At 41.4% G+C, this 17,419-nt stretch overlaps 1 protein-coding gene across 3 annotated transcripts in view; it reads left to right on the plus strand.

The window, feature by feature from the left end:
- The window catches only part of mib2 (mindbomb E3 ubiquitin protein ligase 2), a 231,775-nt gene that overhangs the window by 160,501 nt on the left and 53,855 nt on the right, over nt 1-17,419 (plus strand). For all 3 annotated transcript variants that reach the window (XM_034171927.1, XM_034171926.1, XM_034171925.1), the window contains one exon: nt 12,937-13,091. In XM_034171927.1, the coding sequence (XP_034027818.1) occupies nt 12,937-13,091 (155 nt within the window). The remainder of the gene's footprint in view (nt 1-12,936; nt 13,092-17,419) is intronic.

Here is a 17,419-nt window from a genome sequence, read left to right on the forward strand (position 1 = left end):
CAGAACAATTCACAGAACAATTCACGGATGAATATACAAGAAATGCTATTGCCGCACAGGACAGGAGGATCACCAACACGAACACAACTCCCATCTCTGGATGGAGCTGCACCTTAAACAGAGAGAAAAAACACAATCAGGCATCAGAAAGACAAGAAATAGTGTATAATTTGTCAGCATTAAACAACAAGAAAAACAGAGAAATACTAAGGTGATCGCCGGCCGCTAGCCCTAAACTTCACTAAAAGACCCAGAATTTAGGTAAAGTTGAGGCCGTGGCCCGCTCCAATTACTAATAAAATGAATTAAAAGAGTAAAAAGCATAAAACAAAACTGTACCAGTATGCTAGCCATATGAAAGGGAAAATAAGTGCGTCTTAAGTCTGGACTTGAAAATATCCACAGAAGCTGACTGTTTTATTGATGCAGGGAGATCATTCCACAGAACAGGGGCACGATAAGAGAAAGTTCTGTGACAGACTTCTTATTCAACTTAGGGACACAAAGTAGTCCTGCACCCAGAGAACGTAAAGCCCGGGCCGGTACGTAAGGTTTAATTAGGTCAGCTAGGAAGGAGGGTGCCAGTCCATGAATAATTTTATAGGTTAGTAGCAGAACCTTAAAATCTGATCTCACTGGGAAAGGAAGCCAGTGAAGGGATGCCAAAATGGGTGTAATGTGGTCGAACCTTCTGCTTCGTGTCAAACGTCTGGCTGCAGCATTTTGAACCAATTGGAGACCCTAATGCTAGACTGCGGCAAACCAGAAAATAGAACATTGCAGTACTCCAATCTAGAAGAGATAAATGCATGGATCAGGGTCTCAGCATCAGCCATAGACAGGATGGGACGAATCTTCGCTATATTTCGCAGGTGGAAGAAAGCAGTCCTAGTAATATTTCTAATGTGGAGGCCAAAGGACAACAAAGGATCAAAAATTACCCCAAGGTTCCTCACTTTGTCAGTGTTATGTATGACACACGAGCCGAGGCTGAGCGTTAACTGGTCAAATTGATGCCGATGTCTCACTGGACCAAGAACCATCATTTCAGTCTTATCAGAGTTTAAAAGTAGGAAGTTTCTAGACATCCAACTTCTCACTGCTGCAAGGCAATCTTCTAAGGATTTTATGTAAACGAGATTACCAGCAGTTATTGGCATGTATAACTGAGTATCATCTGCATAGCAGTGAAACGTAATCCCAAAACGCCGCAATATGTGCCCAAGGGGTGCTATATAAAGGGAGAAAAGCAGGGGGCCTAAGACAGACACCTGTGGAACCCCAAATTTCATGTCACTAAGGTTATCGGTAGTGTTACTGTACAAAACACAGTGAGAACGACTGGTCAAGTATGACGTCAGCCATGCAAGGGCACTTCCAGTAATCCCAAAATGATTTTCCAGCCTATCAAGTAAAATATGATGATCCACTGTATAAAATGCAGCACTGAGATCTAACAGCAACAGAACCGTAGTGGTGTCCGAATCCATTGTAAGCAGAAGATCATTCACCACTTTAGTGAGAGCCGTCTCTGTGGAATGATATTTTCTAAAAGCAGACTGCAGTGGCTCAAAGAGATTATTCTCAGTAAGATAGTCTACGAGCTGCCGTGACACCACTTTTTCCAGAATTTTAGAGAAAAATTATAGATTTGATATCGGCTGATAGTTTGTCAACACACTAAGGTCAAGATTAGGTTTCTTAAGTAATGGTTTAATCACTGCAGATTTGAAACATTTAGGAACAGATCCAGAAGTTAAAGAAAAAATAATAATTTCCAGCACAGTCGGCCAAAGAGTGGGCCACAGGTCCTTAAACAGTTTTGTTGGTATAGGATCAAATAAACAGGTTGTGCTTTTTGTTGACATTACGAGTTTTGTCAGCATGCCTAGTGAGATACTGTCAAATTCTGTAAATCTAGGTAATACCTCAGTAGTGGTGCCCACATCAATAGCAGGGTGTAGTGGCTGGATTAAGGCATGCCGGGATATGTTTAACCTGATGTCTTCTATTTTCTTCCCAAAGTAATCCAGGAAATCTTGTGCTGTAAAAGGAGCGCGAACTACAGGTGGTTGTCCATGCAAAGGTGTTGCCACCATGTCGAACAAGAACTTTGAGTTATGCTTGTTTTTGTTGATCAAATCAGAGTAGTAAGGCCGCTTTGTCGCCAATAATGCATGCTTATAGTCTAAGATAGCATCACGCCACGCAAGGTGAAATACTTCTAATTTTGAACAACGCGATTTCCTTTCTAGACCTCTTGCTTTATGCTTGAGGTCACGCAGATATTCATTGAACCAAGGTGACTGTGATTTGGGGGAGCGCAGTTTTAACACAGGTGGTGCAATCATGTCGAATGTAGTTTTGAGCACTGAGTTTAAACTATCCGCTAGTCTGTCTACTGACTGGGTATTTGTCAAATGTGAAGCTAAGACATCAGGCAGTCTAGCTTCGAGTTCAGTCAGTTGAGGAGTTGATGCATCGCCGTAAAGATATAGAAGGTTGTTGTTCCACTAAACACGGCAGCGAAACTGTAAACTTAATAAGTGAGTGATCAGACACCACTGATGTAAGAGGCATGTCAATATTCGTGACAGCAATACCACGTGCGAGAACCAGATCCAGGGTATTTCCACTAATGTGCGTCGAATCCCGAATGCATTGCCGAAATCAGAATGTTATCTACACTAGTTGACAAGTTAGAGATGAATGCAGCAAATTCATCTAAGAATTCAGAATATGGGCCAGGAGGCCTATTTACAGTGACAAAGTAATACGACTGATATTTATTCTTCTGACCTTGGCAATGTGTAATATCCTGAGCAGAGCGGAGAATCTGATGCTCAAGTGAGTGATATTTGTAACCCCCAACAGCTAATAAGCTAAATCTAGATTTATAAATAAGAGCAACACCCCCGCCTTGCTTCGCATCACGAGGGATGTGACTAAATGTATATGCTGGTGGGCAGGCCTCATTTAAGGGGAGGACAGCTGTAGGTTTAAGCTAGGTTTCACATAACCCAATCATATCTAAGTGATGATCAATAATTAGATCATTGATCAACAATGATTTTGAGGACAGTAATCTTATGTTAATGAGACCCAGTCTAAGGACCTCACTGGGGTTGACAGTTGAACTGTTTGGGTTTAGGTGTGGTTCCAGAGTAGCATATATAAGATGCCTAGAAGTTTGGATTTAAAACATTCCATGCGCGTTGTAGGTAGCACATATGAAATCTTTGCTATTGCTGGAACAACCACTGGGCCATCTTCAATTTCAACATCATCCAATATAGTAATGGGTATTAAGTTTGGAAAGCATATCCCTCTATGATTTTTATGGACACGACTACGAAGCAGGCCCCAGTCTCAACTTGTTGAAATTCTCTCCCTGGCAAATAAACTGCACTATCACCATAGTGGATTTTCTGCACTAAATTTCCCGCTAAGCTAATGGATTCCACACCCACATTTGTCATAGAGACCTTGCAGGGTCTCTAATCACCTGCTCCGTGGCCTGCTGTAGATTCCTAATGTTACCCTCCCTGTAGAGCTCTATCTATGTTCGCAGATAAGATGGCGGCACCTTCCCCAGTAGGGTGGAGGCCGTCCGGCATCAGCAAGCCACGGTGGCCCCAGAACGAAGGCCAGTTATCAATAAAGCTAAAGCCTTGCTGTCTACAAAACTGCGCCAGCCACCTATTTAATGATGTCAGCCTGCTAAACGCCTCATCAGTACCCCGGGAGGGGAGGGGACCAGAGACTATTAATCGATGTCGACACATCTTTCTGGCAAGGTCACAAGTCCTCTCTATGTCCATTTTTGTGACCTCTGAGTGCTTCATCCTGATATCATTGGTGCCAACGTGAATAACTATGTGACTATATATCGTGTCATGTTCCTTCATCTGTCTTCCCTTCTGCAGCGTCAGCACCCTAAGATGAGATGCAATGTCGGGAGCTCTGGCCCCAGGAATACATTTAACGTCAGCTGGCGTCTGTAACCTGACTTTGCGGGTGATGGAATCCCTATCACTAAAGTCCGGTGTTTTGGCCTGGAGACAGGAGTGGAAGTCACTCGTGGGCTGAGAGAATTCACATCTGGCAAATCCAAGGGGGAGAACCGATTCACAGTTCGCACTGGCGAGTGTGATCGGGGTGCCACAACCGGGCACCAAGCCCTTCAGGACTTCCTCCGCCTAGCCACAGTCCGAAAGCCGTCCTCCACAGCCGGCGTTTCTAAGCTGATGCTAATGGGCTCACTAGCCGGCCCAACACTAACCTCATCTGGAGTGCCTGTAACATCTAACTCCACTGCGCTAAGAAGCTGCTCTAACTTACGGACACGGCTCTCTAAGAGAGCCACCCTATCTTCCAACATCACGCAGGATTTACGGAGGGTGTAAAGTATAATAAGTAGTGTACTTTGTGCACTAAGAAATTCAAAAATGTAGCCAAGCAAACACGAGCTAACCAATAATGGATAAGCTAGCCACTCCTAAGGCTCACACAGATGCAGATAAATGAATGAAAATTCACAGCAGTTACACTGAAAAAATAACAGAAGTATTAAACAGGTAAAAAAGCAGCAGCTATAAAATACACTAAACAGTTAATTAACTAACAGGAGTGTAAAAAAATGAAATAAAAAAATGATGAGAAGGGTCAGAAATAGCTAACGCAAGCTAACCACTAGCGAAAATGCTAGCTGCTCCTAAGATTTTACACAGGAGTAAAAATTACTTAAAATTCACAGCAGTTCAACTGAAAAACGAACAGAAGTATTAAATGGGTAGAATAGAAACAGCTATAAAAAGTAACAACGGAGAGGGGAGGTGTCGACCTAGCTAGCGAAAGCTGACCACTAGCAAATGCTAATGGCTAGCGAATGCTAACTGCTAACGATTCACAACAGGACTGTTGTTAAATAACGTTCAGAGTAGATACAATTAATAACCAGAAGAGTGCTAAACAGAAATAAAAGAAGCGTATACAACCGTGTGAAGTTCAGAGTGGCGTCACAGCAACAAATAATCCGTCAGAAGCAAGTTGCCAGATCTGTGAAAATCAGCCCAATTTGACCAAGGTTAGCCTTGGTCATTTAATCGTACCTTTTCCAAATTTCAACTGTATGAGGAGAACAGTGTTATTTAGATCCTCAGAAGCATGGAACCATTTGTCTGGGGTTTCAAGGCAAATAAACTGTTGATATTATTTTTAAAAGATTTTAAAACAAAACTGTATGAATGAATTGAAAAAAGCATAGATTGTGGACCGAGTTCAGTGTGAAGGATTATGAATTGAATTTGTTAATTGCATGGAGTATTTATTGAAATGTAGTTGTGACTTAATTGTATGTATTATTTATCGCTGGAATATAATTGTATTGTGATTTTAAGTTATTGGACCCCAGGATGACTAGTAACCACTTAGTGGAAGCTAATGGGGTTCCAAAGAAATAAAGAAATTGGCTGGGCCGATAATCGGCCAGGGGTGATTATCAGCCCCAGCCGATCGGCCAATGATGATAATTGGCCTATATACAGCCAGTGTCGACCAAGCCGATTATCGGTCTATCCCTAATGTTTGAAAAGCCCCAAAACACATAAACTGGCCTTCCTGAAAATTTGCACTGTTCTTTTCAGTTAAAGGTGAGACGGTAAGGTAGGAGGCATTTAATGAACTGACATGTAATAATGATCCTTAAGCATCATGAAAGCAGGACAATATCCAAAATCTACAAAAACTAGAGAAAACGTTGAGAGGTATTAAAATAATTGAGCCCCCCCAGTTCATTCATTGACTAGCTTGAGAGTAAGCTTATGACTAAGTCAGTGAATGGGAGTTGCATGTTGTGTGAGTAACCAGTGAACTAGTTTCTGAAGGCGGTTGTCATTTGGTGAACACTTCATTAAGGCTTTCATGAATTCTTTATCCAAAATTTACCCTTTTTTTTCTGCCTGCTTTCAGCCATTAGCCTTTTTAATGTAGTTTAGCATTTCTTTCATGATATTTTGTACTACATTTCAAAAGCCTCCAACTAGGTCTGGAGTCTTTCACTTGCTTGAGTATTGATTGTCAGAGCAGCCAAGAGTTTGATTTGCTGTACATATCTGGTTGAGGTTGATGCGCGCAATATCCCCAATTTGAGATAGCGCAGACAAGGGTGGCCTATCCCGAGCTCTGGTAGTGTGGCTGTTTTCTAGTGTGTTTTTATTGTGTTTTTTGTCCAAAGTCTGTTCAAATTGAGTATTTAATTTTTTTGAGTGTTGATATTTACTCTATCCTATGGATACCGGCTTTTACGCTGCTTGTAAGGGCGGTAACAAACTGGTTTACACACGGGCGTGGTTGCTGGCATTACGGACTAGTGGATTTAACATTACAGACATTTACATCATACCCAGGGAGTTGAGGAAAACTTACTGCGGCTGCAGAGCAGGCAAGAAGCTAAAATTCAGAAGACTGGAGAAGCAATGGCGGTATAAACCCTCTGTTCCTTCGGTTGTGATGGGGAATGTTAACTCATTTGCCAACAAAACGGATGAACTAGCAGCCTTGGTGAGGAATGTCAGGACATATCGAGAGTGCAGCGTTCTGTGTTTCACAGAGACGTGGCTAAACAGCAACATCCTGGATGCTAACGTTGAGCTACCCGGCTTTTCCACAGTGAGATTGGATGGAAGTCCGGAGCTGAGCGGAAAACATAAAGGTGGGGGGCTTGTACTTTTCATCAACATTAAGTGGTGTCACCCAGGTCACGTCACTGTGAAAGAAACAGTCTGCTGTCCGGATATAGAACTTTTAGCTGTCAGCCTCAGACCATACTACGTGCCTCGAGAGCAGTCACCTGATCGCTGTATGTGTTTACATTCCACCGCGTGCACTTCCTGAGAAGGCGTGTGACGTCATTCACTCCACTGTTGCTAAGCTCCAGACTCAACATCCTAATGCCTTCATTTTTATCTGTGGGGACTTCAGTCATGTTACACTGGAGTCAAATCTGTCTGCATTCTATCAGTTTGTGAATTGCCCCACAAGGAAAAACCAGACAATTGACCTCATGTATGCCAATGTGAGAGAAGCTTACAAGGCCATTCCTCTGCCTCCACTGGGTAAATCAGATCACAACTTCGTTTTACTGCAGCCACAGTACATCCCGTGTGTGCGCAGACAGCCAACCGTCACACGCTCAATTAGGGTGGGGTCCCCTGAGGCAGAGGATGCTCTGAGGGACTGTTTTAAGAGCACAGATTGGAGTGGAACAACAACCTTATGTATCATTACGATGATGCATCAACTCCTCAACTAAGGCTGAACTCGAAGCTAAACTGCCTGATGTCTTAGCTTCACATTTGACAAATACCCAGTCAGTAGACAGACTTGTGGATAGTTTAACTCGGCGCTCAAAACTACACTTGACTTGATTGCACCATCTGTGTTAAAACCGCGCTCCCCCAAATCACAGTCACCTTGGTTCAATGATTATCTGCGTGACCTCAAGCATAAAGCAAGAGGTCTAGAATGGAAATGGCGTCTTTCAAAATTAGAAGTATTTCACCTTGCATGGCGTGATGCTATCTTAGACTATAAGCATGCATTACTGGCTACAAAGCGGACTTACTACTCTGATTTGATCAACAAAAACAAGCATAACTCAAAGTTCTTGTTCGACACGGTGGCAACAGTTATTCATGGACAACCACCTGTAGTTTGCGCTTCTTTTACAGCACAAGATTTCCTGGATTACTTTGACAAAAAAATAGAAGACATTAGGTTAAACATATCCCAGCATGCCTTAACCCAGCCACTACACCCTGCTATTGAGGTGGGCACCACTACTGAGGTATTACCTAGATTTACAGAATTTGATAGTATCTTGCTAGGCATGCTGACAAAACTCGTAATGTCAACAAAAAGCACAACCTGTTTATTTGATCCTATACCAACTAAACTGTTTAAGGACCTGTGGGCCACTCTTGGGCCGACTGTGCTGGAAATTATTCATCTTTCTTTAACTTCTGGATCTGTTCCTAAATGTTTCATATCTGCAGTGATTAAACCATTACTTAAGAAACCTAATCTTGACCCTAGTGTATTGGCAAACTATCGGCCGATATCAAATCTGTCATTTTTCTCTAAAATTCTGGAAAAAGTGGTGTCACGGCAGCTCGTAGACTATCTTACTGAGAATAATCTCTTTGAGCCACTGCAGTCTGCTTTTAGAAAATATTCCACAGAGACGGCTCTCACTAAAGTGGTGAATGATCTTCAACTTACAATGGATTCGGACACTATGGTTCTGTTGCTGTTAGATCTCAGTGCTGCATTTGATACAGTGGATCATCATATTCTACTCGATAGGCTGGAAAATTATTTTGGGATTACTGGGAGTGCCCTTGCATGGCTGATGTCATACTTGACCAGTCGTTCTCACTGTGTTTTGTACAGTAACACTACCTCTAACCTTAGTGACATGAAATTTGGGGTTCCACAGGGGTCTGTCGTAGGCCCCCTGCTTTTCTCCCAGTCTCCCACCCCTTGGGCACATATTGCGGCGTTTTGGGATTACCTTTCACTGCTATGCAGATGATACTCAGTTATACATGCCGATAACTGCTGGTAATCTCGTTCACATAAAATCCTTAGAAGATTGCCTTGCATCAGTGAGAAGTTGGATGTCTAGAAACTTCCTACTTTTAAACTCTGATAAGACTGAAATGATGGTTCTTGGTCCAGTGAGACATCGGCATCAATTTGACCAGTTAACGCTCAGCCTCGGCTCGTGTGTACATCACACTGACAAAGTGAGGAACCTTGGGGTAATTTTTGATCCTTTGTTGTCCTTTGGCCTCCACATTAGAAATATTACTAGGACTGCTTTCTTCCACCTGCGAAATATAGCGAAGATTCGTCCCATCCTGTCTATGGCTGATGCTGAGACCCTGATCCATGCATTTATCTCTTCTAGATTGGACTACTGCAATGTTCTATTTTCTGGTTTACCGCAGTCTAGCATTAGGGGTCTCCAGTTGGTTCAAAATGCTGCAGCCAGACTTTTGACACGAAGCAGAAAGTTCGACCACATTACACCCATTTTGGCATCCCTTCACTGGCTTCCTTTCCCAGTGAGATCAGATTTTAAGGTTCTGCTACTAACCTATAAAATTATTCATGGACTGGCACCTCCCTACCTAGCTGACCTAATTAAACCTTACGTACCGGCCCGGGCTTTATGTTGTCAGGGTGCAGGACTACTTTGTCTCCCTAAGGTGAATAAGAAGTCTGCGGGTCACAGAGCTTTCTCTTATCGTGCCCCTGTTCTGTGGAATGATCTCCCTGCGTCAATAAAATCAATATTTTCAAGTCCAGACTTAAAACACACTTATTTTCCCTTTCATTTGGCTAGCATACTGGTAGTTTTGTTTTACGCTTTTTACTCTTTTAATTCATTTATTAGTAATTGAAGCGGGCCGCGGCCGTACCTTTACCTAAATTCTGGGTCTTTTAGTGAAGTTTAGGGCTAGTGGCCGGCGATCACCTTAGTATTTCTCTGTTTTTCTTGTTGTTTAATGCTGGCAAATTATACAGTATTTTTTGTCTTTCTGATGCATGATTCTGTTTTTTCTCTCCGTTTAAGGTGCAGCTCCATCCAGAGATGGGAGTTGTATTCGTGCTGGTGATCCTCCTGTCCTGTGCGCCAATAGCATTTCTTGTATATTCGTCCGTGAATTGTTCTGTGAATTGTTCTGTAATTTATGTTTGTAGCATGGCCCAAGCAGAGGGTCACCACTTTGAGTCTGGTCTGCTTGAGGTTTCTTCCTCAGAGGGAGTTTTTCCTTACCACTGTTGCTCTGGTGGTTGGTAAGGTTAGACCTTACCTGTGTGAAGTGCTTTGAAGCAACTCTGTTGTGATTTGGCGCTATATCAATGAAAATAAATTGAAAAATTGAAATTGAACCCACAAATTATTGGGTAAAAGGACAACCCCCTCTCATTGCCTTTGAAAGTGTTTGCTTACATCCAGCAATAACAATTAGAAGTAATTATAGTGAGCAAAACATTCTAAGTGCCATTCCTTTTCAGAGCCACAGTAATCTAGATTAATTACAGGTGACTGTTTACTACTGTACAGATCCATCTCTATATTATTAGCACTTTTGTCAATGCAAGAAAGTTCTAGGTTCAAACCCAACAATGCCCTGTTTCTTTCTGTGTGGAATTTGCATATTTCCCAAGTGTACTGTAGTGTTCAGAATAATAGTAGTGCTATGTGACTAAAAAGATTAATCCAGGTTTTGAGTATATTTCTTATTGTTACATGGGAAACAAGGTACCAGTAGATTCAGTAGATTCTCACAAATCCAGCAAGACCGAGCATTCATGATATGCACACTCCTAAGGCTATGAAATTGGGCTATTAGTAACAAAAAAAAAAGTAGAAAAGGGGGTGTTCACAATAATAGTAGTGTGGCATACAGTCAGTGAGTTTGTCAATGTTGTGGAACAAACAGGTGTGAATCAGGTGTCCCCTATGTAAGGATGAAGCTAGCTTTTCTCTTTGAAAGCCTGAGGAAAATGGGACGATCAAGACATTGTTCAGAGGAACAGTGTAGTTTGATTAAAAAGTTGATTGGAGAGGGGAAAACCTATACGCAGGTGCAAAAAATTATAGGCTGTTCATCTACAATGGTCCCCAATGCTTTAAAATGGACAAAAAAAACCAGAGACGCGTGGAAGAAAACGTAAAACAACCATCAAAATGGATAGAAGAATAACCAGAATTGATTAGCTCCAGGATGATCAAAGACAGTCTGGAGTTGCCTGTAAGTGCTGTGACAGTTAGAAGACACCTGTGTGAACCTAATTTATTTGCAAGAATCCCCCGCAAAGTCCCCCTGTTAAATAAAAGACATGTACACAAGAGGTTACAATTTGCCAAAGAACACATCAGCTGGCCTAAAGAGAAATGGAGGAATATTTTGTGGACTGATGAGAGTAAAATTGTTCTTTTTGGGTCCAAGGGCCGCAGACAGTTTGTGAGACGACCCCCAAACTCTGAATTCAAGCCACAGTTCACAGTGAAGACAGTGAAGCATGGTGGTGCAAGCATCATGATATGGGCATGGTTCTCCTACTATGGTGTTGGGCCTATATATCGCATACCAGGTATCATGGATCAGTTTGGATGTGTCAAAATAGTTGAAGAGGTCATGTTGCCTTATGCTGAAGAGGACATGCCCTTGAAATGGGTGTTTCAACAAGACAATGACCCCAAGCACACTAGTAAACGAGCAAAATCTTGGTTCCAAACCAATAAAATTAATGCCTCGCAGATGTGAAGAAATCATGAAAAACTGTGGTTATACTTGTACAACTAAATACTAGTTTAGTGATTCACAGGATTGCTAAAAAAGCAGTTTGAACATAATAGCTTTGAGTTTGTAGCGTCAACAGCAGATGGTACTATTATTGTGAACACCCCCTTTTCTACTTTTTTTTTTTTACTAATAGCCCAATTTCATAGCCTTAAGAGTGTGCATATCATGAATGCTTGGTCTTGTTGGATCTGTGAGAATCTACTGAATCTACTGGTAGCTTGTTTCCCATGTAACAATAAGAAATATACTCAAAACCTGGATTAGTCTTTTTAGTCACATAGCATTACTATTATTCTGAACACTACTGTATGTGTGTGGTTTCCTCCGGGTACACCGTTTGTGTCCACTATCAGGACACGACCAAAAAAAAAAAAAAGGTCCTCATGGAGTTGACATTGCAGCAACAAGGGCATCTGGTGAAAACGTTTTGCCTAACCAACATGCAGATTCATGTCTATCTGCTATGGCAAGCTGTTGCAAACTGGAACAACTCAAAAGCAGAGGAATCTGATGGATTTTATTTTTTTATCAAGTTCATACTTTTTAATCACTCGTGTTAAAGTACTCTCATATATAAAGTTACAAAAAACCCTTCTATCGTAATTTCTACACTATAGAGAGCACCTGAATATAAGCTGCACCTCCAATTTTAAAAAGAAAAAAAATGTACATAAATAGGCCACACTTGTCTATAAGCCGCAGGTCTCTACTTTGTAACATTTGACATTTACACAGAAAGATGTTAGACAGAAAGATTTTTTAACTTTTAATTAAATATGTACCGTAAATGCTTTTTTCCCCTGAAGGTGTTACATGTAAATATTGACCAGCACGGCATTCCAGGGCGCGCACGGTGGCATGTGGCATCTCCTCTCCACACGGAGAACTGAGTAACTTTAACTTTTTTCTTCTTTGTGGATCATGAGATAATTTCATCGCATGCAGCCAGGATCACCTGGTGTCTATGGTAAATGAGACGTTAATGAGGCATTGTGACTTTTTCAACTTGTGGTGCAAAGAGAGAGACCCGTTTGGGGGTGGGGGTCTCCGCTGACTGATTTGACAGCGCACCCTTGGCACAAAATTCCCTGAGAGGGACTTTTCTTCAGCCATGACAAGGAATTAAAGTATTTTCAGATGTCATTTTCCAAAATCAGGAGGCTTTAGGGGGATGATTTTTCTTCAGGAGGTGATGATGATTCCGCTAAAACAAATAAGTAAGACTTTATATTTACTTTGTGTGTGAATTTATGCCGCATGAGGACCTCAGCTTTCAGCCAATCAATGGACAGCCTCAATTGACGTATTTTGACTTATGTGAAAGCCTGTAAAAATTCACAAATTAGCTGCATCATTATTTAAGCCACAGTGTTCAACATGTGTGAAAAAAGTAGCGGCTTATAGTCTGGAAATTACGGTAATTCTATTTTCCATTTGTTATGTTAAGTTGTTGATAAACTTCAGAAAGGGCCCATACATCTCCAGCGCAAATATGGCACTGATTTGCACTGGATCCTCTTTCATGGTGCTACATTTTCTTATTTTTGTCTATCAGGATTCTTATGGGGACACGCCACTTCATGATGCCATTGCTAAAGATTTCCGCAGTATTATTGAGATCCTGGTCATGGTACCGAACATTGACTTCACCCAGCAGAACAATCGAGGATTCAACCTGCTGCATCATGCTGCCCTCAAAGGGAACAAACTGTGAGTAGAGTTTGCACATTGTCAAAAACATCTAAAACCTTCTGCAGTGGTATTTTGGGTTTATGGTTTTATGGCTAATCATGCTGCTGCAAAAGGTTTATACAGTTGTGTTTAAATTAATAGCAGTGTGTTTAAAAAAAAAAACTGAGTAAAGCTCAAAACCTTTGTAATAGCTTTTATTTTCATACACACAGATGCATTGGGAACACTGCACATTCTATTCCAAATCAAAGCAAATTTATTACTTTACAGAAAGTGAAGAAAAAGGAATATTAGGCTGTTCAAAGAAATAGCAGTTACTGTATAAACTGAAAAAAAATCTTGAAGATTTACCTTTCCTGTGAATCACTGAATTAATATTTAATTGTATAACCAGTGTTTCTGAGAAGTACTTCACGTCTGTGCTGCATGAAGTTGACCAACTTCTGGCGTCTGTGAACAGGTATTCCAGCCCAGGACCATTGGACTACATTCCACAGTTCCTCTGCATTTCTTGTTTTTGCCTCAGAAACAGCATTTCTGATGTCACACACATTTGATTGGTCTGACTACTCCATAATGTTGATCTTGTTGGTCGGGAACCAAGATGTTGGTCGCTTGCTGGTGTGTTTGGAGTCATTGTCTTGTTGAAACACCCATTTCACGGGCATTTCCTCTTCAGCATATGGCAACATGACCTCTTCAAGTATTGTGATGTATTCAAACTGATCCATGATTCCTGGTATGCGATAAGTAGCCCCGACAACATAGTATGAGAAACATCATCATATCATGATGCTTGCGTCACCATGTTTCACTGTCTTCACAGAGTAATGTGATTTGATTTCAGTTTTTGGGAGTCATCTGAAAAACTGTCTGTGGCCCCCAGACCCAAAAACAACAATGTTGCTTTCATCAGTCCACAAAATGTTGCACCATTTCTTTCTAGATCACTCAGTGTGTTGTTTAACAAATTGTAACCTCTTCAGCACTTGTTTTTCATCAGTGGGACTTTGCGGGGGCTTCTTGCCCATAGTGTGGCTTCACATAGGCATCTTCTCATTGTTACAGTACTCACAGGTAACTTTAGACCTTCATTGATCACCCTGGAACTGATCATTGGCTGAGTCTTTGCCATTCTGGCTAATCTTCGATCCATTCCATTCCATGACCTCAACTCAATGTGACATCTGTGGTGTAATCAAACTGTGCGAGCAAAGGAAATACTTATCTGCTTGTGTGCTGATTCACACAATATGGAAGTAAAACTTCAAGACAAAAAATTGACTTGTGTGGATGACCATTTTTTAAATTAATGAATTAAATAAATTAAAAGGACAGATCTTTGAATCTCTGTGAGCTTTGGAAATAGTGGTTATGAACATGAGAGTGGGGATCATCTGTTTTATGTGTTAAAATATGGACTCAAAGGTCAACTCTCAGCATTAACAGTTTGAGAGAGTTTGTCTCCCACTCAGCTTTTGCTGCTATTTGGAGGATTGTCTTGGAAACAGACAAAAATGTAGCACTTTTAAACGACCTTGTACTGTCTCCTACAGTTTATTTCCTTTTTGTCCCCACCCCTAAATAATAAGTATTTTAACAAAGTGCCCCCCCCTCCGCAATATCTAAAGCCCTGGTCCCACCGAATAATGAAGGATGAAGAATGAGCCACGTAAGCATGTTTTATTTGATAAGAATCCACTTATTCAGCAAACGTAGGAGAACTGTAGCTCTTAGAGGCTCTTCTAGGCAGAATATTCTGCTAACTAGGCTCATCTCTGAGTGTGGAGCTAATTTCAAGAAGTTCAAAATTTAGTAAAAACAGCATGGAGCAGTTTGTGTACGAGGTACTACAAGGACAAACAAGGATGTAATGACCCAGTGACACAGCACACGACGATTCCTGAACGAAGGGAAAAAAGTAAAAAAAGTCACAATTTATTGAGAAAAGGTGGACGAACGAGCTTTATCACTGAACAGCCTGCGAACCAAGAGCGCAAAAGGGACGAAAGAGGAACAAAACAAAACCGGAGCTAACGATCTCAACTCTTTAAATGAAACGCGCCTGGAGCTGCTGCTGGAGCAGTGTGTGTCTGCATCTCTGTGTTTCAGGACTCAGCGCTGGGACAGAGCTCATAGCACCTGAGTCCTGGAGAAACTACAAACAGAAGCTGTGGAGATCTGTGTGTATGTCGGTGGACCACCTGCTCTGGTTCCTCGCCCAGAACAAAAGCGGGATAATCTCCTCATCATCAGATCACTTGCACTCACTCAGTGTTTTTTAATTGTTTGCACAATGTTCATATTTGTAGCTCATTATTTGAATAATCACTAAAATTTCTGACAAATCCATATGAGTCATTATTCATGACTATTCATGACACTATTATTTAGTGGGACCAAAGCTTTACACCAGATTTGGGGATTCACAGGTCTAAAATCCTTTCCAGTTTTTTTGTTGTTTTTTTTTTGAGAAACATTGTTTATAAACATTTCAATAATTATGTTTTGTGCAAATTGTTGCAGGTTTGATAGCAAGGTGGATAAAACATGGTCTTGTTGGGGTCAACCTTAATGTTCAATGCGTCCAATTTAATTGAGCTCCTGCAATTTAAGTTTAAAAAGGCTTGGCTTGTGTCAAAGACACAGTGATAGACTTGTGCTTATGAGCAGCATCACACAGTGCTGTTCAGAGTGCTGCAGATGTACGTAAATGTTTTTTGATTTTCAGATTAATGGATATTTTGTGTTGTTTTTCATCTTCATGCCTGCATTTCTTAGTTGGTTCTGGGAAGTTGGTTCTTAGTTGGTTAGTTGGGGGAGGTGATGGTCTAGTGGTTAAGCGCTTGAGACCGAAAGATCCTCAGTTCAAATCCCAGCCTGACTGGAAAATCACTAAGGGCCATTGGGCAAGGTCTTTAATCCCCTATTGCACCCTCACATCGGGGTGAATGTGAGGCATTACTTGTAAAGCGCTTTGAGCGTCTGATGCAGATGGAAAAGCACTATATATATGTAGTCCATTTATTTCTGTTTATAAAAACTAAAAAACAATTCTGGCCTGGTAGGGGTGCTCATTAGCCTGGTGGCTCACCAGGCTAATAATACCACAAGTGAAACACTGGTGTCATAATTTAAAAATGATTGAACACAAAGTTGCAGACAGAGACCACACAGGAGTAGAAAATGTCAATAGTTTATTTACTGTTGAATGAGATAGTGGGGGGGGGGGGGGGGAAGAGGACAAGGGGAGACAAGCAAATACAGAGTTAGCAACTACTAACAGGAGCAGAATGAACCAGAATAACCTAGCGAAGTGAGGGCAGAACAGTGACAAACTTAAATGGCGACCTGTAATGAGAAAATGAGAGATAGGTGTGGGGATTGTGATGAGACACACCTGTGAAGGAACACCAAGTGACAAGGCCACACCCACAAACACATACAGGGACTGACAGAGACAAAGTGAAACATCAAGTTGACTAGCACCTACATCCCCAATTCCAATGAAGTTGGGACATTGTGTAAAATGTAAATAAAAACAGAATATAATGATTTGTGAAAGAGGAGGAGGAGGGTTACCCCGGAGGCGGTGGGGGAGGTGTGTGTGGATCGGGAGGTCTCGGCGGCTGTGCTTGAGCTGCTGCCCCTGCGACCCGACCTCGGATGAAGCGGAAGAAAATGGATGGATGGATGGATGGATATAATGATTTGCAAATCCCCTTCAACCTATATTCAGTTGAATGTACCACAAAGACAAGATATTTAATGTTCATCAGTTTGAACATTACATAGGTTGAAGTAGATTTGCAAATCATTGTATTCAGTTTTTATTTACATTTTACACAACGTCCTAACTTGGAATTGGGGTTGTAAAACAAACCATAAATAATTCCCAAAATAGAATAGTCTTTGTTGTCATTGTACGGGGGGGGATTACACCGACATTGGGGGTACTCCTGCAAAGTTATGTACTGTATAATTATATATATATATATATATATATATATATATATATATATATAATCAATAAAGTCCAGTTTAAAAAGTGTCTATAAACATTTAGGCAGTGATTGTGAACACTGGGGGCACAGAAGCCAGTGCTGTTAAGGTACTAAAGGTGGGAGAAGTTATGTTGGGGAACTCTCGTACAGGAAAACACAACAACTGACAGACAGTAGATGAGACCAGGGCAGGGGGCAAGACCACAACACACTTTGTGGGTATGGATTAGTTAAGTACCTGGGTGGTTGCCATCTGGGACCCAAGACAATGACCTAGTGTGGTGGAGAGAGCAATATTCATCAGCAGCGCATGCTCTCAGACGCTCATTACATAGCCTCTGT

This window comes from Thalassophryne amazonica, chromosome 6 (assembly GCF_902500255.1).
Source record: "Thalassophryne amazonica chromosome 6, fThaAma1.1, whole genome shotgun sequence".
NCBI lineage: Eukaryota > Metazoa > Chordata > Actinopteri > Batrachoidiformes > Batrachoididae > Thalassophryne > Thalassophryne amazonica.